Source organism: Mixophyes fleayi, chromosome 5 (assembly GCF_038048845.1).
Source record: "Mixophyes fleayi isolate aMixFle1 chromosome 5, aMixFle1.hap1, whole genome shotgun sequence".
Classification (NCBI taxonomy): domain Eukaryota; kingdom Metazoa; phylum Chordata; class Amphibia; order Anura; family Limnodynastidae; genus Mixophyes; species Mixophyes fleayi.
In genome coordinates, this window is record NC_134406.1 from 191419512 (window position 1) to 191446718 (window position 27207).

At 37.1% G+C, this 27207-nt stretch overlaps 1 protein-coding gene across 1 annotated transcript; it reads right to left on the reverse strand.

Annotated features, from left to right (window-relative positions):
- CYP24A1 (cytochrome P450 family 24 subfamily A member 1) lies at positions 1 to 26417 on the reverse strand. Its single transcript, XM_075211337.1, has 11 exons — positions 26142 to 26417; positions 25521 to 25711; positions 24356 to 24449; positions 21194 to 21290; positions 21014 to 21105; positions 19038 to 19149; positions 15057 to 15199; positions 12899 to 13065; positions 10456 to 10534; positions 1666 to 1863; positions 1 to 243 (listed from the first exon to the last, which is right to left on the reverse strand). The coding sequence occupies exons 1-11, from the start codon at positions 26340 to 26342 to the stop codon at positions 133 to 135; spliced, it is 1485 nt and encodes a 494-aa protein (XP_075067438.1). The 5' UTR covers positions 26343 to 26417; the 3' UTR covers positions 1 to 132.
- Positions 26418 to 27207: the final 790 nt, after the last annotated feature.

Below are 27207 nucleotides of genomic sequence, written 5' to 3' on the forward strand. Positions count from 1 at the left end.
TTTTGCAACAAATTTAAGACATTTGGATATTGGTTTGTTTAAAATAGATCTATTAGCCAACAGATCTGTTCATCTCACTGTTCACAGTGAAACAATAAAGTATATAGTGATAAAATATGCATACAGGTATACCTATCGTTTCCTTAAAGATACAGGCAATTTACGTGTTGGTATCATTACTCCAGAGAAAATGGCCTTCACTGGTTCATCATCAGTGGCACATATATGAAAATCCTTTAATACCTATAAAATAAGCATAAGTAAAACATATGTTAATGAAAGCTTTAAACTATTTGCAAATACTAGATAGATAAACAAACAGTCTAAAATAATAATACCTTCGTTGTATACTGATCTAAGTATGTGTTGCACTTTGGTTTAAATATATAGCTGTTTAGAGTAGTCAATGAGACATTTCATTTGGTTACAAACATTTGTGCAAACAGTAGGAAAGGTACTTTAAATCCATAGACACTCACATATCAGAGGACATACCCAACCCAAATGTACATATGAATAAAAAAAAAAAAGTCTATATTACTGCACCTTACTACATGATGATATGGTTAGGTTCTAGTTTCTACATATGTGAGGATGCTAGGTATAAAAAACAAACAATAATATAGTCCATTTCATTCCGAGTCATTTCATCACAGGGCGTGGCCAAAATTGCAGGATTTGTGACATATTACGTCATGGAGGCCCCTGTCCCGCCTACTTCACTAGGAAGTGGGCAGGAGTCGGGAGAACAGCCTTCTCTCTATTGTGAGCCATTGCACTACTCTGGACGTCTCACACTAGTTCTTGCCCTGGCTGTTGCATAGCAGCCTGGATACTCTCATTAAGGATAGCAGTCTTGTGACTGCAATCGCCAATGGCTGTGAGGGGACTTGCTCCCAGGGGAGTATTTTGGTTGGTCATTAGTTTAAAAGGCCAAGCCTCCCTGCCGATTATAGCGATAAAACATATACTCAGATGACCCCAGGTTTTGTACTCACTCTCTACACTAGGTCAGCTTGCTATACGTGAAGACCTGTCATTGCTTAGTTATAAGAGTTTATCTGGTTTTCAATGGAGCCCTTACACTCTCCTGGAAGTCTGGGAGACCTACATGGAATTTGGCAGACCCCAGAAATTCCAGTAAAGTTGTCAAGTATAGATTTTGAACTTAGATTATATATTTAATGCATAAGTGCTAATTCAAACACAAAAATGTCTTCAAGTGTCAATGTCCCAAGCTATACTTGGATATGTTAATACATTTCATATTAATAGGAATACATAGAAAAGGAAGTGAAAGGTTTCCATAATGTTAATTGATTGTATTGTTTATTGTGCCTCTGTTTTTGATATTGTTTGAAGGTGTTTTTATTTAGGGTCTCTGGAAATGCCTTCAGACAACTTGAACATATAGTTTTAGTTCTAAATATGGTTCCAATTAATTGTTTTTTACCTACTGTGATACTATTCACATACTTTTAGATTCTATAGATAATGGAATATTAATAATCATGGCACATGCTTTTTAAATGAATCATATCAAATACATGACATGCTTCAAAGCCCCTTGTATAAATCAGCTTCTGCAGATATATGTGCTTATAGGTTATCATAATTAACTCAACATTATTAGATTTGTAACAAATCAATACAAATAAATATTACCGAACACAGTGTCAACCGAAGCTGAAGTTCCGCCAAACGTTGTCCTATGCACATTCGTTTTCCAATGCCAAAAGGAGTACTTGCAAATTTGTTAATTGCAGTTCTTGGCTGCAACCACCTTTCAGGTTTGTACACTTGAGCTTCAGGAAAGTAATCGTCATTCCAAGTCATTGCATGAAAATTAATCATTGCAATGGTCTATTTAAAATGGGAAAATAAGATAGAAATGATTAATAAATTACATTTCCTTATACAGTCAAAATAAAGCTTAACAACATATTTTTGAGATGTATAGGAGTTAGTCTATTAATGACAGCACAGTTATCTCCCAACCTTCAATCTTTCAAATGCTCCCGGAAACCCACTACTTCACCTTGGCTTATCATCATACCCCTCCCTTTAGACTGTAAGAGTTAATGGGCAGGGTTCTCTCTTCCTTCCATTTCATGCCCCACCTACTTGTCTCCCTCATTTATACGTCATTTGACATGTTTCTCTAGGCTTTATTTAGCATAATGTTCATGTAATCTTTGTAGTATACACATGTTCTACCTCATTATGCTGAATTTTGTATCAACTTTGTGTAAACCCTATCATTTTTCAACTTGTATTTATTATAATGCTGTATGCATATTTAGCACTTTGGAACCTGCTTCGTCTTTGAAAATAAAAATGATGATGATGACATTCAGAAAAAAAAATTATTTACTCAGCTCAAATAGGTTGCTGCTGTTGGTCTTGAGTTTAAAATATATTTTGAACTCTAATCATTTGTAATGAACAGTTATCTATTAAATAATGCCCTTATTTGTTAACAGTCTAGCCTATTTGGGGAATTATCAGTCTAAGGGCTAGACTTTGAAAACTGGACCTGAAGTAGAGCGAGTTTTATTAGTTTGCAGCAGGGGCTGGCTGGGCTGGGCTCACCTGCCAACGGCTGGTCCCATAGTGCGCTATTTTGGGCTGGTCACTGAAGATTTTAAAAATATGCATGTAGCCCAGAGTCTCGCCCCCCAGGCTAATATTTACCAGTCAGCCCCTGGCATACAGGCTTTGCAGTATCTGACACTTTCAACCGGAGAGACAGAACGGAGGCCAAATACAGTAAGGGCATATTCACATATATGCGGATGAAGCACACTAGCATATCTGTGTGTGCCATGCAGCTGGTACCATATATAATATGGGATATACCGAGCGCAAGATTATTTATTCTCTGGTCTTGTTTCAAAATATTGCCTTATTGTAATAGCAGCTGTCCATCAAGCCTATTTAAGGAACATTTGGGTGTGGCTCATAAGCCAGTCCTTGCTAGATGTAAACCCATATATCTGGGAGGTGAGTGCATCTGTATTTAACTGCATTTTTTTTTTTTTGTACGTTTTTTTCATAATAACATCTTATCTTTAACAAAGTTACAAAATTTTCCAAGAGGTACATTGACAAATACTTGTACATATAAAAGATAAACACGGTGTACAACTTTTTCTCACCATGCTTTTACAAAACAAATTTGATTGCGTGTTAACCATGTAGATGCTGTTTTTTATTTTGAACAAAGCAGAGAGAAATAATAGAAAGAAAAGAAGAGAAGTGGGGATAAGTACAGTTGATGGGCAAGAAAGGGGGAAAGAGAATTGGAGGGTTTGGGGGGGTAGGAATTCACACCTTTAACAAGAAGGAGTAGTCAAATCTGATAATTTCAATAGAGGACTGGCCTCTACTAGAATTGAAGCAGAGGTTGATTATGATATGAAGCCCATGGAGACCAGACTTTATGGAAAGACACGGAAGAGCCCCTCAGCACACTTGTGATGTGCTCCATTTAGTAAGTATGCCAAACCCGACCACGGGGTTTGTTTGTACCTGCTAGGCTTCATGTTATATATCCACAAAGTACTATCTATGGAGCAATTAATAGGCATTTTCTTTGATACGGACATTTATGGAACAACGCGCTGTCCACTCATAAAAGTCCGCAAAGTCTTCTGGATCTAGGGACGTTCCCAGGTCTGTTTCCCACTGCGTTTGGAATCAGTCCTTGACCTCTGTGGAGGTGGGGAGTAATGCATTGTATAGCGTGGAAATGAGACCTTTTGAAGATGCTCCAGAAAGGCATAGATTCTCAAACCCAGTGGGAGGCCTAGATGATAACTGAGCCTTGACCTTTTGGTGATAGTGTCTAATCTGTAAGTATTGGTGGAACTGTCCCATCACAAGCCCGCACCGGCCCGCTAAGTCTGAGAACTGAGGGAATGTTTGTGTCCTAGTGATATGATTTAGTAGCAATATTCCACCCTCCCCTGCCCATTTTGTGTGCATAGGGTGTGCAAGACCAGGCGTAAAGCCTGGGTTTGTCCAAAGGGGTATCATTATTGAAGGTGTGGGAGACAGAGTCGCCATTCTATTACATCGGGTCCAGATTGAGAGGGAGAGGGCTATTACTGGGTGAGTTCGGACGGGGCTGGGCGCTGAGCAGTTGGAAGCCAAAGTGCAGAGCAAATCGGTGGGCCTCCCAGGAGATCCGATTCTATATCAACCCAGACCCTAGTTCCAGGTGGAGAGTGCCATTGTACACATTGAGCTAATCTAGCTGCATAATAATAATTCCGAAAGTTAGGGATGCCGAGGCCACCTGCCATGGGGGGGTGTTGCAGAATATGAGCAGAGATCCTGGATCTTCTGTTTGACCAGATGAATCGCCAGAGGCTTGCAGCATTTTTAGGACAGAGGGGGGAATTCTAATAGGGAGGGTGTGAAAAAGGTAAAGCAATCTGGGAAGCAAGTTCATCTTCACTGATGTAATCCGCCCCACCCAAGATATCATGAGTTTGTCCCAGGAGACCATATCTTTTTTAAGAGAAGCTATAAGCTGGGGATAGTTGGCCCGGTAGAGATTTTCTACCTTTCTGGTAAGTCTAATACCCAGGTATTTAATACACTCGGAATTTCAGTAAAAGGGGAAGTTTAGCTCCAGGAGCTGCTTTAGCTTAGGGGAAATATTGAGATCCAGGATATCTGTCTTAGCTGTATTGATCTTAAAATTCGACACTATGGAGAAATTGTCAAGTTCTTGGAATAAGTTGGGTGGCGATGTTAGGGGATTGGTGATGGTAAGGAGGATATCATCCGCATAAAGTGCAATCTTATAAGTGCTAAATGATAGTTGTATGCCGGAGATGTTAGGGTTCTGACTTATTTTCATGGCTAAAGGCTCTATGATTAATGCAAAAAAGAGGGGGGAGAGGGGGCATCCCTGTCGGGTCCCATTTTGAATCTGAAAGGCCGATGAGGAACACCCGTTCACCTGGACAGAAGCAGTCGGATTGGCATACAAGGCAAAGAACCCTTCAAGAAAACGATTTTCAAAACCATAAGCAGCGAGGGCTTTCATCATAAAGGGTCAAATGTATTTTCGGCATCAAGGGGCATGAGGAGGGAGGGCAACTTACATTCGTTAATATGGTGAATGAGGTCTATGGTCCACCTGGTGTTGTCTGCTGCCTGCCGGCTTGGGACAAATCCAACCTGATCGGGGGTGTACTAATTTCGGAAGCACAGCGTTCACCCTATTCACAAGGACTTTGGCATATATTTTTAGGTCCACATTAAGTAATGAGATGGGACGGAAGCTACTACAGAGGAAAGGATCTTTGCCCTCTTTCGGAATAACAGTAATCCGGGCTCGGGTCGTGTATATACCAAAGGGAGCGCCATCAAGGATGGCATTAAACTACGTGGTTAACTTTGGACTGAGAATTCCTGCAAATTTTTTGTAGTACTTGGCAGGGAGTCCATCCGGACCCAGGGCAGAGGCTATCTTCATGCTACGTAGGGCTGAAGTAGTTTCTTCAACTATTATGTCAGAACGGAGAATCTGGATCTCTGCGTCTGACAGTCGCGGGAGGTGGCAGGATTGCAGATACGCATTTATTTTGTCGTCTAAGTCAGGGGGTGGCGGGTCTGATTCATTCAAATTATATAGTGATGAATAGCATGTCTGGAATTCCTTCAATATAGAGTTTGGATTGTATGGGTTTTATTTAGAGCAAAGAATTCATTAAGCGCCTCTGCTATCTCCAGACATGCCACGGGGTTAAGTAAGAGAGAATCATCCATCTGCCACGTTGAGCTTTGCTTAGGAAGATTTGCAACGTTCAATTGAAGAGACACTCCCATGTGGTCTGCCCAGGCAAACGGGTGAACCCCAGCCATGTGAATCTTAGCGGCCAGTCGAGCGTCAATCAAAAAATAATCTATTCGGGTGTAAACATTATGGGGGTGGTAATAGAAAGTATATCCCCTGTCCGTGCCATTAATCACCCGCCACCCATCCAGGAGGGAATGTTCTATAAGTAATGCGGCAAATTGATTGGCCTGCCGAAAGGAATGTGCTTGGGGCTGAGATGAAGGTGTGGTCATCGGTATCCTATCAAGAGAGAGGTCTAGAATCATATTAAAGTCGCCCCCCCATAAGCAAGTAGCCTTCGGCATGTTTGTGTATACGGCTGAATAGCTTCTGAATGAAAGGGATTTGGGCACTATTGGGAGCATAGCAACAGACTATTGTGACCGGTAGCTGACCTAGTGTGCCTACTAATATGAGAAAGCGGCAATCTGGGTCTGCAATCGAGCGGCACACCACCAATGGAACAGATGGTCTTACCAGAATGGCCACTCCTCGGTGTTTAGAGGTGGCTGAGGTGAAGAATGTCTGTGAGAAGAGTTTTCCTTGGAATGTTACATGTGGTTCGGTTAAGTGGATCTCTTGAAGAAAGACTATGTCTGCCCGAGACTTTTTAAGAGCAGTCATAAGTGTAGTGCGCTTCTGGGGCGTATTTAACCTCTTAACATTAATTGTTAGTAACTGCAGAGACATGGTTTAGAACAGGCCTGTCCAACCTGCGGCCCTCCAGATGTTGTGAAACTACAAGTCCCAGCATGCCCTTCCAGCTATCAACTGGTTGTCTACTGGCAAAGCATGCTGGGACTTGTAGTTTCACAAACATCTGGAGGGCCGCAGGTTGAACAAGCCTGGTTTAGAAGATATTCTAGATTGTGTCGACGAGGGGCTCCCCCGAGTCAGTGTCCCTCTATGGATCATGATGAGCATTTAACTGCATTTTAATGGTGTTTAAAGCATATACGTCAGTATAGGACCTGCATATAATGAGGTGCTTTTGACGCTAAGATGCACGCTTAAATGTTTGATCAAAATATGAACGAATACCTCATGTTTTAATTTTGCTAGATACACACAGATATGCAGTGTCAAGGTTAATCGCTGCAACGGTCTGTTTTGTATACATGTATGTGCATTTATATTTCCACGCAGCTGGTACCATATATAATATGGGATATACCCAGCGCTGGCTTTTTTTTCCCTCTGGTTTTGAAGCGCACTAGCAGTTTATCACATATAGAGTTTAGGAGGCATGATGATAATGGCAAATGGCAGCCTTACCTCATCACTTCCACAGCTAATATCACTGCATTCATTGCTCACCTCTATATTACATGAATGAGCAGATGCTTATTGGAAGCAACTTTTTTTGCATCACAGAACAGTCCTATATAGATATGGAAAAGTTCTTTATTGAGTTTACTTGGTTTATGCATGTACGCGACTCACTAGCAAAGTTAATGTTTGCAAACACAATTTTTGGGAATTGGAAACATTTTCATTCCATCAATCTCCAGGGTATATGTGATGCATTTTTCATCATTCATTGTCTAGTGCCAAATTCCCTGGGAGTGTCCATGACTATTTTGTGTTGCGGTAACCAGTCATATGTCAGAAATTATCACAAAGGCAAGGTGGAGATGTGACTTATTAGTAATATTATATATTATATTATATAGTCATAACCTTTAGGAACATGCCATGACATGCCAAAATAAAAATCTAAAAATTATTATATTTGAAAATAAAGCAATATATACGATGTTACTTTAATTTATGATCAAATAAAAGTTGTTTTTTGTTCTTACACATGTGTGTATACTGCAATGTGGTCTCTGTCTCTATGTATGGCAAGTACTGTTAAGGCCAAGCATACTTTCACCAAGATTCAAATTGAAGCGTATATTGAGATATGGATGTGAATGCAGCTGGAACTATGCTCAAGTTGCATATTAGAAATGCAACTTACATGCGAGATGCATTTGGACATGAATCGAGTCCAATGTATATAGAAATGTTAAGGTTAAATGTTTATCCTAAACGGTTCTCAATATCTAGTCAGTCTACATGTCATTACGAAATCTGAGTTGTTCTTTTATTCATATACTAGGTTTTCTTTATAGGCAATAATATTTGTGACATCTTAGCAATCCATTCATAATGATATAAACTTATGATCAGAGGGTGCGCTTCCATTCTTCCAGCTTGCAGTGCTGGTTGCTAAGAGACTGCAGTCAGCGTCGCTAGAGCAGAGGTTTGTGATCCCCTCCAGGTTTTTTAACAGGCTAAGTCTATTCACAGGTGGTGCTCGTTCTTAGGTTAAGAGGCCCCTTCCTTATGTGGTTCATGTGATCAGGAGGCTCTCCAGGCTTTATTAGGATTCCTCACCTGTGCTGGAGATAGTTTACTTTGACTCAAGGGTGCTGAATTATTACTTAGTGTGTGCCTCTCTGTTGTGACCCAGACAGTGAATTGGATCTTGCTTCTCTCTTCTGAACCTGATCTCGGATTATTTTCTGGATTCTGCTTTTGTACAATGGCTGTCCATGACCTCAGATTTACTGGACTTTACGCTCACTTCTAAAAGATACCAGTCCATTTGGTATTTGTTGTGGTTTTCCTATTGCCTCCAATCGTGTTCAATCCATCTTTAACAACGCAATACCCGGAGATAAGTCTCCACTACTGTAAGTCAATTCCTGGGGGCAAGAGAGTATTTGTGAGCATATCACTCTCAAAGAAAGGGGTCTGCTATTGGGGAAGGCCTAGTGGCGCGGTCCTAGGAGCCTCATAATTTCAACAGGTATTGTCCTAACAGTGTATGTGTCAGTTCATACATGACTAGCAAGAAGTAACAACAATGTTATAAGACTGAAAGAAATTGTGATAATTATTGCATCAATATACAGAAGAAATTAGTTTTACTATTGAGTTTCAGAGATAGTATTTGCAATAAGTCTGCTAGATGGCAGGAACCATTATGATATTCCCATTTTAGATAAAGGGAGGTTAAATAAGCAATCAAACCTCACTTTTTTGTTTTGATAAGCAACATGAAAGTCTGACTTATGTAGCAAGAGAATACACTATACAAATAAAAAAAAATATTAATGAGTTCAAAGTCTCAAAATTAGTATTAATCTATATTCTTACTTTTTAACATATATACACATTGGGCCTGATTCATTAAGGAAAGCAAAGCAAAAAAATGAGTAACTTTGCACCTTGGTAAAACCATGTTGCATTGGAGAGGGATTTAAATTTAAAATGTGGGGACAGATTTATAGTTGAACATGTCCTAGATCACCTTCAATTTCAGTGTACAAATAAAGCTATGAAGTATTTGTGTGCTACATGAAAAAAGCAGCCAGTATTTAACTTATATGCAAAATAATAAACTGATCAATCATTTTTTTGCCTTACTTTCTTTAATGTATCAGGCCCATTATGTTTTCTTTCTTATCACGTATATTATTTTTAATACATTTATACACTATGGAAAAATATAATATTTTAATGATACCAATAAAAGTTAGCATTGGCGTGGACCTTAAGAGTACCTCTGAATAAGAATCTTTCTTTTGTGTGATAACACAATATAATCCACCCCTCCCCCCAAGGATGTAAAATGTATATATAGAATATAATTCGGTTAGGTCTATAAATGTTATCTGTGGATAAGTTAATTTTCTTTATTTTAAAGGGATGCAGTTAAAAAATTTCAATAATGAACATGTCAATATTCATCATGTTGACATTCATCAGGTCAACAGGTTTAAATGTCGACATTGGGACATTCAACTTTACAACCTTTAGACATTCATAATGTAGACATTTTAAACCTGTTGACCTAATGTACAAGTTAACATTCTGAATGTCGACCTTTTAACTGTGCAGATATTCTGACTTTTGGCCTTCTGGTGTTGACACGCGGAATGTTGACATGCTCTTTGCTGACATAATGTATGTGACACGAAATTTATAATAAGAAATCTAAACAGGCAACTGAATCTTGACATACTATAGCAAGGTTAGTGAAAGATGTACAATCAGCTGAAGGGGTCAATACACAACAGTTAATCAGAAGCGACTAGATAGTACTGATGATATTGTCATAATCATCATCTATATTTACCCAAAAATCCAGTACCCACAAAAGATGCACCACTAAAAATGTATATCTGGGCATGTGTCCAAATCTATTTAGGTTGCATTGTACTTTACCAGTCATTAGGCTCTATATATTTAAAAATTATACCAAAAGTAAGCTCTGAAACACAATACTTATTTTGTATATTTGTTATCAGAACTATTAAAGTTATTGCTATTTAACCAGTGTGTAGCAAAAGGGCGAAAATAAATCTTGTCACAAAGCTACAAATTGCCCCTTATTAGGGGTTAGTTATATATTATTAATACAGATAGTTAAACAAAGTAGCTGTAATTCAGTTTGCTATTCAAATATATACAATTGTTCATTATTCTTGCTCTATTTGTTACAATTGGTGTCTCACAAAAATTATCCTGTGCATTCTTTGTCACTAGATGTATCACAACATCATAAGGTTGGAAATCACTGCAATAAATCAAAGAAAAACAATACTTACTCCCTGAGGAATCAAATATCCTCCAAGGTTTGTATCTTCTTCTAATGTTCGACTTGTAAAAGGCACTGTAGGGGTTAATCTAAAACAGATAATACATGATAACCATTAATAAACGGTAAAAGCAATACTTGTAGAAATACTATTTTAATCAACAAAAAATTCTTCATTACATGGTGACAAATTTAAATGTATAACTTCATATTTGTTTTTTTATAACTTCTAGAACCTTATTGTAACGCATAGTTTCCCATTTTGCTACTGCCAGGCTATCACAATATCTAACACACGTTAACAAAGCAATAACAAATAAAAAATACATTATAACACAGTTATATCCCCATAAGAAATATGGGTTTTAATTAATTTAATTACAAATCTCATATTTAGATAAAGTATATTAAATAATAATTTTAAAACTTTAAGTTACTGTAATATATTTCTAACAAATTTCAAAAGACTCCCCAAGTGCTCCAGTCTTAGTTTCCGTAGATTACTAGATAATCCAACAAATATATTTGTAGCTGAAAGAGAAACACCTGGGCTATTTGCTTCATTCATTAGATTGTATATGTCAGATAAGTGTATTAGAGATGATGCACTCTACTTGCCTGCCCCTTATAGGCACAACTACTGACACAGCAGGTGGTGTGGCCTCTACAGAGTCCAAAGGTGAGGGAACCATGGAATGTCGGGTCACTTACTTGAGTCCCTCATGTTTCTCTGAGAAGAACATAGTAGGGTCCTCTTCTGACCACGCTTAGGTCCGCACATGCGCAGTAGGGCCCCAATCTGTGCTTCAATGCACATGTGCCAGACTTGCATATGCTCAGAACAGGCCTCTGGTTTTCTGCGAGCACAGTGGGGGACACATTGGCCCTCACCCAAATTATGGGGCTGGGTTTTGCCCCTTGCAGAGTGTTTACATTCCCTGCTATGTTAAGGTAAATAGAGTTTTTTAATTGAAAATATAAAAAGGTAGTGTCCAGGCCTAAAAGACACAAGCACAAAAGGCCTCATAAGTTTAAATGTGGGACATAAATAAATGCATTTCCATACTGCACATGCATACCACATGCACCTATTTGGTATGCATGCACATCGCTTAGACTTAGAGGCCCCTTACATCTTGAATAGTACAATGAGGGCAGGCAAGTATTAGTGGGAGTATAGAATATACAGGACATGTAATTGCAGCAGCTCCCTAGAGATGCAACCTAATGAGATTTTGATGCATCCCCAGAAACGATTCTTAGGTGAAAGCCTGCTGTAAAAATATTTGATGATTACAATGATATCTCTAGCAGCACTATCTAGCCACTTCTTATTGGTTGTTTGCGTATTGATCCCTGAACTAGTTGTACTTCATTCGCTGCTATAATATGTCAGGTTGCAGACGTGTATTCAGATTTCTTATTTGTCATGTCCATTCAAGGCACCAGGTAGCTTATTAATGTTATCTGGGGGAAGCATTACTGTTATCTGATGGTGTACATAATGTTTTTTTGGCCTACATAATAAATTAGTAAATGACTGATATGGGGATGTTTGTATTTAAATCACATTTTATATGTAAAAGGCTACATTTCATGTATTAATAATACTGTCAAGACACTATTCATTCTGTTGTGTACATTATATTGTTTATTAATAGGGTAATGCAACTGTCAAGCTGCATCTGTATGCCATTACTGGGTGCAAGCAGTGGTCGAAGTGGGCTGGTATAAGGTGATATGCCATACTGCCACTTCTTCTACTGCCCTCATTGTAAAACTTTAATCAAATTCCGTTAACTTAATTTTTCGAAAACGCCACTTCTAAATTTCAACCTCAAACACTGGCGCAGATATACACAATTGTAAGCCTGATGTTCAAATAATGAGCCTGATTTATTAAGGAAAGAAAAGCAAAAACAAGGAGTAACTTTGCACCCTGGCAAAACCATGTTGAACTGGATAGTGTGTGTGTGTGGGGGGGGGGGATTTAAAATGTGGGGACAGATATATGGTTGGGGTAGGGTATGTTCTAGATCAACTTTAAAATTCAGTGTAAAAATAAAGTATGTGTGTGCTACATGAAAAATCAGCCAGTATTTAATTTATGTACAAAATAATAAACTAATTTGCACCCCTTGCATTGTAACATGGTTTGTCCAGGAGAATATGTATTCCTGTTTTTGCTTTACTTTCCTTAATGAATCAGGCCCAATGTGTTTTGAGTTGGATGGGTCTTGAGATATGTGGAACTTGACAAACATTTGCATAGAAATTCTGGCTTAAAAATGGAAGACTGTGTCTAAGGTGAAATGTGCCCAAATGACATTAGCCTTAGTAAGCAAGGCCCTCACACCTTCTTTTTAAAAGTATGTTTCAGTTTCTTCTTGAACAATACTGTAAAATAAGTTATAATTGAAAATAGCAGTAACAATAATAATGATAATAATAACCTCATAGATTCTTTAATACAAGACTTCAAATATGGCATCCTTTGTAGATGATAAGCAGTTGGTGACTGTGCTGGTGGCAAAACATTCTGGATTTCCTCTACAAGTTTTTCTTGCACATCACTGTGTCTCGAAAGATGAAATATCAACCACAACAAAGAATTTGCTATCTATAAACAAGATATTGAGTTACAATTCAATGTAAATTAATGGTAGAAATATATACATAAAGTAGGTGCTTAACATTACAAAACAGCAATTACTCAGTGTATCCTAGAACTTTCTTGTTGCCAAGTTTAACTAAGATTTCTGTAAAATATCAAATTTGTTTACTATATGTTTATTGTTTTTCTTGAAAATGCTGTTGAAATATGAATGTATGTCCAGACTTGTTTGTAGACCTAAGATAACGACATCCTATATTTGTGGGGTTGAGAATAAGTATTTAGTTTATTTGTAGATGTCTTGGAAAGAACATTTAGTCGCCTACGGATGTATAAGTGCCATGCAATACTTTTGGGAGGTTTGAATGTCAATCAACAGGGATTGAGTGTATCTTTTCATAGAAATACATTATATTAAGACACTCTTGTCAACATTTTAGGACTCCCACCTAGAAATTCAGAGAAAGGAGACCATGTTGAGTGTGGGGGGTGTGGAAATGTGAGTTGCGCCATTGCGGCCCACCCACTTCACTATGGAACTGGGAAGGATGCGGGAGGGGGGTCTTAGAGAACTTCTAGAAATTTGGGAGCTTCTTGGACATTCCGGGAGAGTAGCCAACTATGTATTATAATAATATAAAGTTTTACACTTGAGTTTCAGAGGGAAATTAAATCTGGAAATCATCTGAGAACTGTGCTGTGAACAATCTACCTGTATATATGTTCTGCTGTCCTGTCTTGGAATACATGGCTTTTGATTACATAATTTTAGCAGTGCAGCTTGAACCTTTTGTACATTTGAGAATAGCGTAGTGTTTAAAATACATTGTAATTTTATTCTATAACCAAACATATATTTACAATAATGTATTGTATGAAAATGGGAAATAGTGTTGTGCATTTAAAACTTGTATCTCATTGTTTTTCAAATTTTAAATTGAATACCAAATTGTTTCACTTATCTCTAGTCTGGACTGATTGAGGTATGTTTAGCATCTTATGGTCCTCTTACTAGTTCCCACTCCTGAATTGCGGCACTAAGCATACAGGTAGGGCACTCTTAATTGAGCATTTCTGCTTGTATGAAACTACAGTTCAGTACCATGTGTTCACTAATGCTGTCATCTTCATTTAATAGCACTCAGAGCCTTATGTAGAGTTGAACGCTTTTTCAAGCTGTGCATGTGCAGTATCCAAGGATACTCCTCAGTCTGCTCTCAGACTGAGACGTGTCTGCCCCTTCTGCCTCTGCACGTTCAGAGAGCCTAGCAAACTAAGGACCTGCTAATGCACTTAAATGTTATGCTGAGAGGGCAGTAGCCAAAGATACGCCTCTAGGAGATGTATCTGTTGCGGCTGCTTTTCCCCTGGTGCAAGATCCATGCTGATAATAATGACCATTAGCATGGACCTTGCTGTATAAAAAAAAATTAATTAAATGGATACATTTTTTAAAAAAGCAGTGCCCCGCCCAAAAAAAACATCTTAGCCAACCTTAGTGTGGACCTGGAGTGTACCACGGTCAATATTTTGTTTTATATCACTCCACACCCACCCCGCTACGGTAGTAGTCATCATAATGACACTTATTATTCCGACAGCAAGTTTACCGGCCAAAAAAGTCCGAAATCAATAATAGCAATAATATCAAAATCCATACTTACCATAATATTGACAGTCTACATCACAGACATGCTTGCGCTATATACCGAATGCTGGCAATGACAACAGTTTATATTTACATCATTCAGGTTAGTGACTCAGATTTCTGTATTTAAAACAGCAATGCCAGCAAACACTATTATCTAATTTTACGGTTAGGTTAATGGTTAGGGTATGGTTTACAGTTAAAAACACGAAAAAAAACTAACTGCCGGCATTGCCAGCATTCAGTATATAGCGCAAGCTTAAAAATTATTGTATATTATAATATTATTTTGTTATGCATCATTATTATTTGTATATATGTAGCAAAGTGTGAACATCAATAAACTTACATTTTCTACACCTCCGATCTGGAGATCAGTAAGTAGACCAGACATTTGTTTCTTTGTGAGCAGTTGATCAGAACATATTGCAGTAAGCAAGTCATCCGTCTTAACAGTGCTTGAATTTAGTCGCTTGGTGATACAATTTTTTGCTAACACAATTAAAGATAAAAGAAAATAATGAAAAACATAAATGTAGGTTCTATTGAATCATTATCATGAAATATACTGTATATTGCCGAAAAATATGAATCAAGGCAAAATGATATATCTATATACCTAACAGCACATGTTTACTTCTACAAGTAAATATTACCTGACTTGTTAACTCATTATCACATGAAGTGTAACTGTACTTTCTGCTTTGTCTAAGAAAGTACCGTTACCCTACCTGTGGGAGTAAATAATCTGGTAACAGGAAATCTGTTACTGACAGCGTTACATTATTTAATAGGTGCACTAAAGTACTATGATTTAGTAAGTGCAAGCACAATTGGGTGAAGACAATTGTGATCACTAAATTGTGATGAGTCCATTAGTATTTTCAGTAGAAGATTACATTAACACCGCCACTTCATTGATTGATAAGAGCACTCAAATATGGATATTTATAAGTGCAAGCACAATAGGGTGTCTGCTGTCATCATATACAGTGGATTGGTGTAATCACAAGACCAGTGGTCACTGGTTTGCACTATTAGGATTGCTTTGTTTATTTAATATTGGTGGTGATATAATAGTAGTATAGTTTGAACGTATTGTACTATGTTCAATTTTTTTCTCCATCCTCAGCACCCCCCCTTTATGTAGTTAGAACATAAGCCTAAGGATAATAAACCGAATATTAAATGCAAAATTAATTTGACTGCATTACATTGAGATACACATTATTTTTTGTGATTACTTTGTGATTTTTTTTTATGGTATCACATATGATTATTATGGTATCACATAAATTTTAGGGATTGTATACTTGTATATGTAAAAGGGTTTGAATATTAGACAGATAAATCTTAAGAAAATATTTTGATGCAATATTCTTTTATACAAGCAGTGGTTTTTTTTGCAAATTTCTTATAGAAACTCCTTTTGCATTTTATAAAATTGTAAAAACTATAAAGAACTCCCAACTCCCCAATATTACACCGTTGACAATTATTATATATTGTGATGTGTACATGATGGACATTTTTGCTTCACTTGAATTGGTCTTTTCTATGCAGAGTATAATTAATATCCAGCATTACTGTTAGTGGCTTTATGGCCTTATCTCAGTACTGAAGGTTTTTTATTTGTGGTATATATGTTTCCTATGTATATTCAAGATTATTTATATTTTGTGGGTTGCGTGTATTTGTTGTTTGTTTATTTATTTTTGCATCATTATTCCAAGGTATTAAATGTTATTTAATTATCTTCATCAGGCATTCTCTTTTTTTGGGAGATACTCAGGATAACTATTCTTATTTTTGGTTGTATAGGCAATATTCTGTATTTCCACAGCACAGCCTTTTTCTCTTTTTTTCCTTACAGTAATAACTTTGACTAGCAAAGATAAATTCTTAATAATTGTAATTATTGCAAAACCCAAGAATGTTTAAATTGAGTTTAAATCCTCAGATTGAACACATTTCAAATTAGTTTAAACCTCCCCAGGGTCCACATGTAACTCTTACATGATTGCATAGTTAAGACAAACATACATTCATTATTTAAAAAACAAACATTTCTCAAGTTTAGCATACAAATAATTTTCTCTAAGCTTTAACAACACTAAGTGATTGGTATAGCAATGTTCTTGAAAACTGGAAGAGAATATCAGATACTTAGAAACTTTTGCCAGAATTCCTGGGATTATTCAAACAAAATATTGGAAGATGAACGGTATATTACATAGACCAGAACAATTTCACCAAAAGTGATGTTAACATTTAACACAAAACCATCATATGTTTACTTGAACTCGCATGGCTAACTGCATATATTTGTCAGTTACTTCTCCTGCAGTGTTTAATAAAAAATTTTTTTTTTTTAAAAATGGGTATCATTTCCCCTCCCTGGATCATCAATGAGCCTCAGCACATGACAGTCTGAGCTAGTGTCCTTTATAACAGGGAGGTCATAAGAGTCGGACACCCTGCTATAGTGAAAACCAGACTCAGCCTGGCCTGCAGGGGCTAGTGCCTCAATGGGGAGAGGAGCAGCAAAAAAAAAAAAACAAAAAAAAAAAAAAAAAACCTTTTCCTCCCTCATCCAAAACCAAAAAGCTATGAGATATCGTATCGTTATGAGAGAGAGAAGACTGGAATTTGGACCTCCTACTGCCTAAGATCCTCTAGTGGTGCAAGCTGGGAAGTCTTTATAAGAACTGATCAACAATGGCTCTACTAGATTATCCATGCAGGAAAAGAAACAGTAACAAAACTACAAAACTAACAGCGCTGATTTCTGCACTCTTACTAAGTAATATTACATTATTCATGGATAAAAATAAAATAAATACACAGATAAGAAAATAATTGCCTTTCTAATCTAATCTAAAAACATCACAATTTAATAAATATGAACAAGTTTAAAATACACCACCAGATTTCCTGGATATATTACCAGGTATAAACCATACTTGCCAACTCTCCCGGAATGTCCGGGAGACTCCCGCATTTTGCGAGAGTCTCCCGGACTCCCGAGGGAGTGTGGCAATCTCCCGCATCTGGATAATTCTGCCCACTTCCTAGTGAAGTGGGCAGAATTAAATCCCAAACGCCGCGATTCCCTGTGAATCGCGGTGTTTGGCCCCGTCCCCGCTGTCAAATGATGCGTTTTGCGTCATCACGTCATGGGGGCGGGTCCAAAATGTCGTGCATTTTGGAGCCCCGTCCCCCCTGTTACGCCCACCTCCTCCGCAGGCTCCCGGATTTGAAGAACAGAAGGTTGGTAAGTATGGTATAAACCATGAATAAAAGCTAGCTCATTTACGAAGAAAAATGGTAGATCTTAATATTATCATACATGTGTGTCACATTTGAAATAAGATTAAATCAACATCATGCTTATATAATATTAAGAAATACTAATAATGACCCATCTGACATATATGTGGTATATGAGGCTCACAGCAATAATAAGCAAAGATGTTATTTCCAAACATGTAATTAGCTGACTATATATTCAAATGACCTCTTGCATCCAAAATGAATTCAGAAATGCAATCCTTAATGAGGATAATATTCTCACTGTTATTCTCTAGTAAGAAATGCTCATCAACAGGGAAACCTAAGGAGTATAATAAACTATGCAGAAATGGCGCTTTGGGATTCCACCACTCGTTCCATTATCAATGCAAGAATGCAGAATCCTACTCCTCTATTGTTTAGCAGTATAAGCAAATATGGGTTACACCAGAACCAGCAGGGGGTAATTAGATTTCTCTGACGTGTTTCCTCATCCTGTGTAATTTCATCAGAGGTGAACAACAGTGTCTGAATTTATGTCTATGTCTCTAATGTGTTGAAAAAGATAATCTGGTTTATATATATATATATTTATTAACCCAGTTATAATGTGATGTCCACAAGCCGAGGCCATCATGTTTATCCCTTAGCACTTGATGTGTTCACCAGTATTTAGTTGCCCACAGGTTTTATATATACAGGTGGCAAGGTTCAATGGTTATGGACAAAGCAAAAATACCTGTGTATCCAGATAAACACTTATAATTATATATACTTATAAATTAGAATACAATAAGCACCTAAGTGATGCCAATCCTGGACTTACATTGTCACAATGTACCAGTTGAGGTGGGAGTCACTTCAGGACATAAGGCTATACACCCGGCTACATGACAATAAAGATGGCAACATGGTAAGGACAACTGGTAAGGACTACTGGCTAAGGCTTACAATTATATTATTTTCCATTACATGTATTGCCTCCTTTGTCTTTAGGAAGTGAGTCATCTACTTTCAGATATATTTGAATATATATTACCTGTTGCAAATATATTATCCCAGGCTTCTGTATGATTTTGCCATGATCTTGTATTAAATTGCTTGTGAAACTCTGTTGAGGTTACAATCAGTATACCCAAGTATTGCATCATCTATAAAACAAAAGTAAAGTTTACCCACCATTATATGTTTGATCCACAACGTCATCAGCTACAATTGTCATGTAATGTAATAAACTCATGTATGATTTAAAAGATGTCATTTTAAAACTTTCATTGAACAAATGATAATAAGATGCATTAATAACATTATTCTTTTATATCTAATGCTGCGGTGGAAATCATCATTTAAACGTAGAAGCGTTTCTGCAGCACTAACAGGAGTTGCAGTACTATTTTAACAAAGTAAAAAACTAACAGTTATTTTATTGAATTGATCACGGACGGGAGAGAGATGTAAGACTTCAGACTACTATGCTTTAATTATAAACAAATACATATCCACTAAAATCTCCAGCTCATGTTCAGCACAAGTAGATCAGTTAGAAACAAGGTCAATATATGCTTATGTTTCCTTGAGAATGCAGCAGACAGATCATTAACAATTATTAGCAATAACCAATAAATCCTTTTACCTTAAAATTGATGAACTTTGGGCCTAAAACAGAGTTTTACGTACATATCTTGTGTGAAAGCACTCTGTGCATAGCCAGGAAGTGGGCACATGCATATGCTTCAATGCAGATGAAATGTGTGTTCGGAGGCATATATTTTTTCTACCTGCTATAGGACAGGTGGAAATACTGACTGATAATGATGACTTGTCGTAAGCCAGGCGCATATGATGCTAATGTGGGGGAAGGACAAATCAAAAAATGAAAAGAAATGTCATTGATGAAATTGACACCCTAGACTTAATATTTGGAAGCACAGGCTTTGGACAAAATAACAAATACAGATTTCATGAGGTTATGTACACGTTCAAGACACTCAGTGCCAGATGCAGCACAACAACTCCAAAACATCTCCTCAATGTTTTACTGTAAACATAGGGATTATGTGCTTTACCAAAAAGCTCTAATTAGGTCACATCTGTCTACAGGAAATTTGGCTTGTTCAGGTGTGTTTGGCAATTTCAATTCTTGGGGGTAAACTTATCAAGCTGTGAGTTTCCTGGGGGGTTTGTAAGTGAAGATATTGCCTATAGCAACCAATCAGATTGCCATCATCTATTTAGTACATTCTAAAAAAGGAGTTACAATCTGATTGGTTGCTACATCACCACTTTTCAAACCTGCCAGAAACTCACAGCTTGATAAATGTACCCCTTGCTTTCTTATATATTTCTCTCAGCATTGGGGCCCTCCTGGATCTCCTACCATACAGCCCCCTTTCATTGAGCTGGCAACAGATGGTGCAAGTTGAAACTATTGTACCTTGTGTCCGAAGGTCACTTTGAGTCTGTGTGGCAGGTGTTTAAGGTGCTTTCTCCACCATTCAAGCAATTCTAAGTTGTAATTGTCAATCAAGTTCTCTTTTCAGGGAGATTGGCTATAATGTCATAGGCCTTATAACATTACGTACAGTGTAAAAGGAAGCATCAAGGTGTCTGGAGACTGAGATTGATAACCTTAACAATGTTCATGATTTGCTATAATCTTCTGTCTGACCTCCTCTGACAATTCTCTGGCTTTCCTTCTTTTACTTTTCCCCACAGGTTAGCTCATTTTCAAAGTGAAGGAAAATCCCTTGATTGATATCTAATTATTTCTAACCGCTTCGAAAAGGTGCCAATAATTTTCTTTATTTCTCTGTTGAATAATCTCTTATTGTAATTTTTTTGGCTTTTTGTGTTTTATTCCAGTGCAAACCAAAGAAATACATATGTGGATTGCGATATATATTTTGTTCCACAATTTTCTGGCAGAAATGGTGCATTATTAGAAAATTCTGCAAGGGTGCCAATATTTTTGGCCATGACCATATTTACAGTGAACAGAGCGTGTAGGTGATGTACCTTTTTTACTGATTTTATGAAGGTCAATGCATCTTCAGTACATGTGTCTTGAAGAAGTCCACATCTCTCATTGTACAGGACTGAACAAATTGCTGCAAAAAGATGAACCTAATATTTACAACATGGCAAGTTTGAACCAGTTATCATGAAAATGCACAACATTTTTGCATTTGTACTTACTCTCATATGACAATTTGTTAAGTTCAAAATACAAATCATCAATTTGTCCATCTTCGTTACATATTCTACTGATATGTGTGATAAAATCCTCCAATACCTTAAAAAACAAAACCAAGATTGGTTAATATACCTTCCTGAATTGTCGTTTTTATGCAGCAAAAATTTCAGGGTTCATTTAGAGGTGGATGAATATACACAGAAAAATTAAACACACACAAAAAAAATCATATTTATGTGCTTATGTTCAAGATGCATTCAACCACAGTAGCATTTGCTCCAGACATGCGTCAGGTGTATTTACTTACACTCCACAATAACAGAGATAGCATAGAGAAAGTGTAAAGATGTGGCATGACAGAGTTAGCAGCAAATGCTGATGGTGCATTACCCTATTTTACAGAATTGAAAAATAATAATACAGTAATTAGGTATTATATACACAAGAGAGAATATTACCTTGAGGCATTAATAATTGTGAAAGTTTCATTCTAAATGTAACATATAATAAAATACAAACACAAATTAAATATTATATTAAATAAATTTATTGTTTTCCCCTTTAAAAATAAAATGGGAATCTTGTTTCCTCAAGAGTCCAAATTGAAATGTCAAGTTAGTAGATGGATGCATCCTTATCCAATTGTGTTGCAATTATGTGAACACACCCTTACTGTACTCAGCCTATGTATGCCCACCTCCAGTCCATGTTGTAGACGATGCAAGTCCTTATTGCGCAAAACTCTACATAGGGATGTGTGACTACACATGTATACTGCACATGGGCAGTAGAGAAAGCCAAGAAGTGACCCCGGTGTGTGTAGATGAGGCAGCAGCTGGCGACAATGGTCAGTGCGCCCAAAGTAAATCTGGCCTCAATATATGTTTTTTCCATGAAATGTATTAATTTACAATATTGGAAGTCTTCAACTATGAAATTTTTTTGCACTTCATTTGATTTTTAATTCTAAAGCTGCTGGCCTTCAAAAGAATTATTTAGCAGTCAACAAAATGGCGTCTATTTTTTGTCAAATAAATTAAGTATTAATAAATGTATAGCAATGTTCCATAATGAGTTCTGTTGTATCTGATATGTGACTTAGATATGTATGAGTTAGCTTCTGATTGATGGCATTTTAATCAAATTCTGTTTAGTAGTAATGCTGCAGGGCTTCTAAAAAGAAAGTTCTCGGACAAAATAATTGTTTACAAAATGGCGGGTGGAGTCTTCATCGCTTGAGTTATATATTTTTTTTAAGATATATTTTCTACTGTCTTAATAATGCTATATTACTGAACAGTATCTATGACTGGAATATGAAAAAGCTTTGAACAATATGATATCTACTAATATTATAGAGCTGAACTTGATTTCTATTGGTCCTGGCAACAATAAAATTGTGCGCGGATTAAATGTACACACCGCGCCCCTGGTGAAGTCCACTACGTCAAGATGCGCAAGTTGTGTCCAGGGCCGGATTAAGGGAATGGAGGCCCCTGGGCTAAGGGGCCCTCCATTCCCCGCGAGGCCCCCAATGTGAGCCGTCCGCCGCCCCCCACCCCCCGCGAGGACCCCCCCAAGCACTTACCTGTCAATGCAGTCCTCCGTCCCGGCGCGCTGTAAGCTCCTTACTGAGGAGATCTCGCGAGAGTTCATGAACTCTCGCGAGATATCCTCAGTAAGCAGACTACAGCGCGCCGGGACGGAGGACTGCACTGACAGTACTCAGCAGCATCGATCGGGCCGGGGGCGCCCCCGCCCCCGACCGATCAATAATGCTGCTGAGGAGTTTGAAGGGCCCCCTGGATGCCCGAGGCCCCTGGGCTATAGCCCAGTTAGACCTCGGGTTAATCCGGCCCTGGTTGTGTCTAAGAAACAGGACATGTGCAGTGGCAGACACAGAAAGACAGGCTTGGACCAAACCAGGAAATATGACTGTCCAGGAGACACTGAGCAAACTGGAGATATAGTGATATGCTTGCCCTTTTTTACCTATGTACTTTTTTTTTTTTTTTTTTAACTCCTAGATTAGATTAAAGGTTGAATTTTAACTTACTTCACCGCCCTTTGTTTCTTCTTAATTGTTTCCTTATTATACATGCCCAGCGAGGATTGGGCTATTAAATTGAAGCAGTGGACTGACACAATTAAATTAAATTTATGTTGTTGAAATACGTGTATTTTCAGGACAACCCTTTCTATTATTCTATGCTGATTCCTTATAATAATATTTGTGTGTAATAGTTGTTTTTTTTTTCTTTGTGCATTGAACATGCCAATGATATTTGCTGAATGCAAATAAAATTGCAACTTGCGAGGGGGTGCAAGTTAAGGCTTGCGCAATAACTAAAAAGTATTTTACAAAATGGAGACATTTTTTATGACTTTGCACAGTATCTTGTTTCTTAAAAAGGAAAAACCCAACCTGAACTGCGTGTCTGTGTCCCTAGTGGAAGGACATCGCATGTTTGGATGTGTATGTCAGATAATAAGCTCAGATCCAGCCCTGGCACTCCCTCTTTGACCAGGTACACCCAACTGACTGATTTTCCCACCCTAGTTTATGATTTAATTGCGGGTTTCAATCTCCTTTAAAGTCACAGTAATTTGCAAGAGATGACTCCAATGGCACTTAAACCCCAAATCTCAAAATTCCACACTAAACCCAATAGATGAAAGAAAATTAACCATTGTGATTACCTCGTACCATATCCAATATGCTCCAATGCATTTTAGCTTATACAACTTATACATTGCAAGAATTGGGTACAGATATGTTTTGATTTAAGCAATTGAGTAAGGTAATTCATAGTCAAGTCTAATGTTATAGAATCCATGTTGTATTTCCTTATATATTACTTGCTCACACCCTTAGGTGTCAATATTTTTGGGGACTCAGGTATGGGTAATCTTGATCAAAGCTTAACCTTCCTTATTGGCTATTTGTTAAGTTCTCTTAAAAGAGAACTTAACAAATATGTTTATCCCAATTAATCTATAAAAAACTACATCAAGCAGGATAGCTCATATAAAGTGAATCCTTTTGAGGCTGAAACTATCCCCTGAGGTTATACCTAGTGAGACACTTGCAGGGAGAAAACAAAAATAGCAAGCGCTGTGTGAGCTATACAATGCTTTTGTAGAATTAGTAATAGTATAACCACCTCATTCATTTTTACATCCATTTTAGATACTTCTTTGATCTTCATAAGCTTTGCTTGCACTATTCTTCTCATATTCAACCACTCTTGTCCTTCACTGTGAAAAGAAAAAACGTAAGCATAAGGTACACATAATTATAATAAAAATAAAACGATTTGCATTAAGAATCATGAAGCAGCCACTCTGCTGACATCAAACGAGGATTAACTTTATGATTATAAACGATCTTATGACTGTATTACTTTTCATGAAATCCTGCCTCATTATCACCCACTTGAATTTTATATTATAGCTTTAACTGGTATGGTTTGTGTGTAATAATTCCATTAACTGACAAGATTAAATTGTGGTTAGACACCACGTGGGCTTTAGCTGCAAATAACTAATAGGAAGTGCTTTTTCACATTCTGACCAATCCTGTTTTTCCTTTTGAGTTTAAAACTGGAAAAAAGAGAATCACTTTGAAATTATGAGACAAATAAAGTTGTAAGTGAGGGATTGAATGACTCTTTATTTAAATAAGGATTTTTTTTTCTACAGTGGGTATGTGTTTTACAGGGCCCTGTATATATACCTGCCTGTAATGTATGTGTAACACCATCTCCTAAGTTCAGTTGTTAAGCACTAGTCTCATACTGCTTGCATTGGTCACACCCCCTCCACTGCTTAGCAGCGGTACTTGCCATTACATGGCAACTACCATTGGCGCCCTCAGTGGGCCCTTTTCACCTCAGTCCAAACCTGGTTGTGTGCTCTTGCGCTTAGAGAGGCGGGTCAGGGGTTTTCACGTGTAAATTTAGGACAGCAAGAGTATGCAGACGCAATAGGCAAGTTTACATGTTGATGATGACAGATGCATTTATACAGTAGATTAAGATAGACTCCAAATAACAGTCACAGAATCGTAATTATAGAGAAACATTTTTGCAACTTATCGTCAATGCTTTTTTTGGGCCTCAAACATATTTGTGCATCTCTGCGTTTTAGTTAAGTAATGGAAGTGAAAAGCATTATAATATTATATGTAATTTAGTATATTGTGCTACTATAATATGAAATTTAAAATATTACATTTAAACTGTAGAAAAATAGAAAAAAACAATACAAAAAAACAAACAAACAGCTTTTTGTTCAAAATGAGCAAGCAGTAACATATTATGTACTTACAGCGTAAGTAGACCATAAGATTCTCCTCTATATTCCCTGTACATTTTCCATGGTTTGATCACCATTCTTTTGGGATACATGGGTTCTTGTCTTAAAAATGATTCCAATAGAGCTGGGTCTCCAATTTGCACAGACTTAAAAAATCCAAGATTCATCTTGAAAATACCTCCAAATTTTTGATGATACTTGAACTAAACAGGACAAATAGCAAACAATTATATATTTACATGTGATGTTTCAGTCAATCTACTATTTTATACAAAAGCTCAAAGCGATTGTGATTCTCCACCAGAGTGTGAAACTGTAATGGTCACCAGTGACACCAGCAGGACAGACACTAGAGCCAGGCTAGTCATGATCTTCAACTTTAGAATGCCCTTGTCCCATAGAACTTAATGTGTTTCCTACTATTCAGTTGCCCCACATCTTATGCACATTGCTATAGTCACTGACCACCAATTGTGCAAACAGCCACCAAAGAAAGAGAGTGAAATGTCAGATATGCCAAAATCACATACGGACTAGTAATAGCAGCAAGTATAATAGTATAACAATATGCATAACTAGTAGCAGCAATATTAGTAGTAGAAATAATAATAAATTATTACACTGCAAACATACCATGATTTCATGTTGATTTTGTAATCCTCCGTTCCAAAGGACATTTAAGAGGCTTCCAACACCAGGCAAGTCAACAGGACCAGGAAGAGAGGAAAAAGGCAGAGGTCTTGAAAAGCCAATGCGTTCACATGGTGTGTGAAAATATACCTTGTGTATTAAGACCTCGGACATGGGAACTGACAATAATGACATGGTCTTCATTGCAGGTATATTTAATACTGAGGATTTATTCACGTATAAATTAATGTAAATTGACTATAATGTTGAAGGTGTCTTCTATATTTTTGAGAGTAGAGTAGAATGTGCTAGATAGTCACATAAAAAAGTCACGAAAAAGTGCAAAGGAATGGTCTGAAATGTCTTTTATATGAAATAGTTCAAGAAAGAGATCCAGTAGTCTTGAATATAATTGGTTAAGAGTTTGAAGTGGAAGAGCCTTGAACAGTTTGAAAATGCTCATTCCAGGATAATAAGAATTACTTTGTTGTTTCCTAATTAAGAAGATGAACCAGTTCAAGAGATTCCTGTTGAAGTGCACTCATTACAGTGTGTTGTACTCTCATTATTGGCAATACCTAGCTAACAAAGGCATACATAGCAAAACATTTGTTAATAAAATTGTCATACAAGCTACAATACAAAAGCTGTTAATTCATGGAATAGAGAACAGAAATCACTAAATAATTATTAGATTTTTAGTGTGTGTGTGTGTGTGTGTGTGTATATATATATATATATATATATATATACACACACACACACACACACGCACAGTGTAGTTTAGTATAAATGTATTTTTAAAGTATATCACTTCTATTTCTAGAAGACCTGTTAGATGGGAAGAAAAACATTTTTCCCATGCTTTTAATTCTTGGTAGATCACGGAATTTAGTAAATAAAACTTTCACAATACTCACAAATGGACACAAATAAGATGGAAGCTGTCTCTTGCTCTCTCCCATTCAGTAATAACTGTAGGTTTACACTGTGCACAACAGCAGAGTTTTCCCAGTGGTTATTAGATACTTGCATATTCATGAGCCACTTATTTTTTCTGTCATGTTCT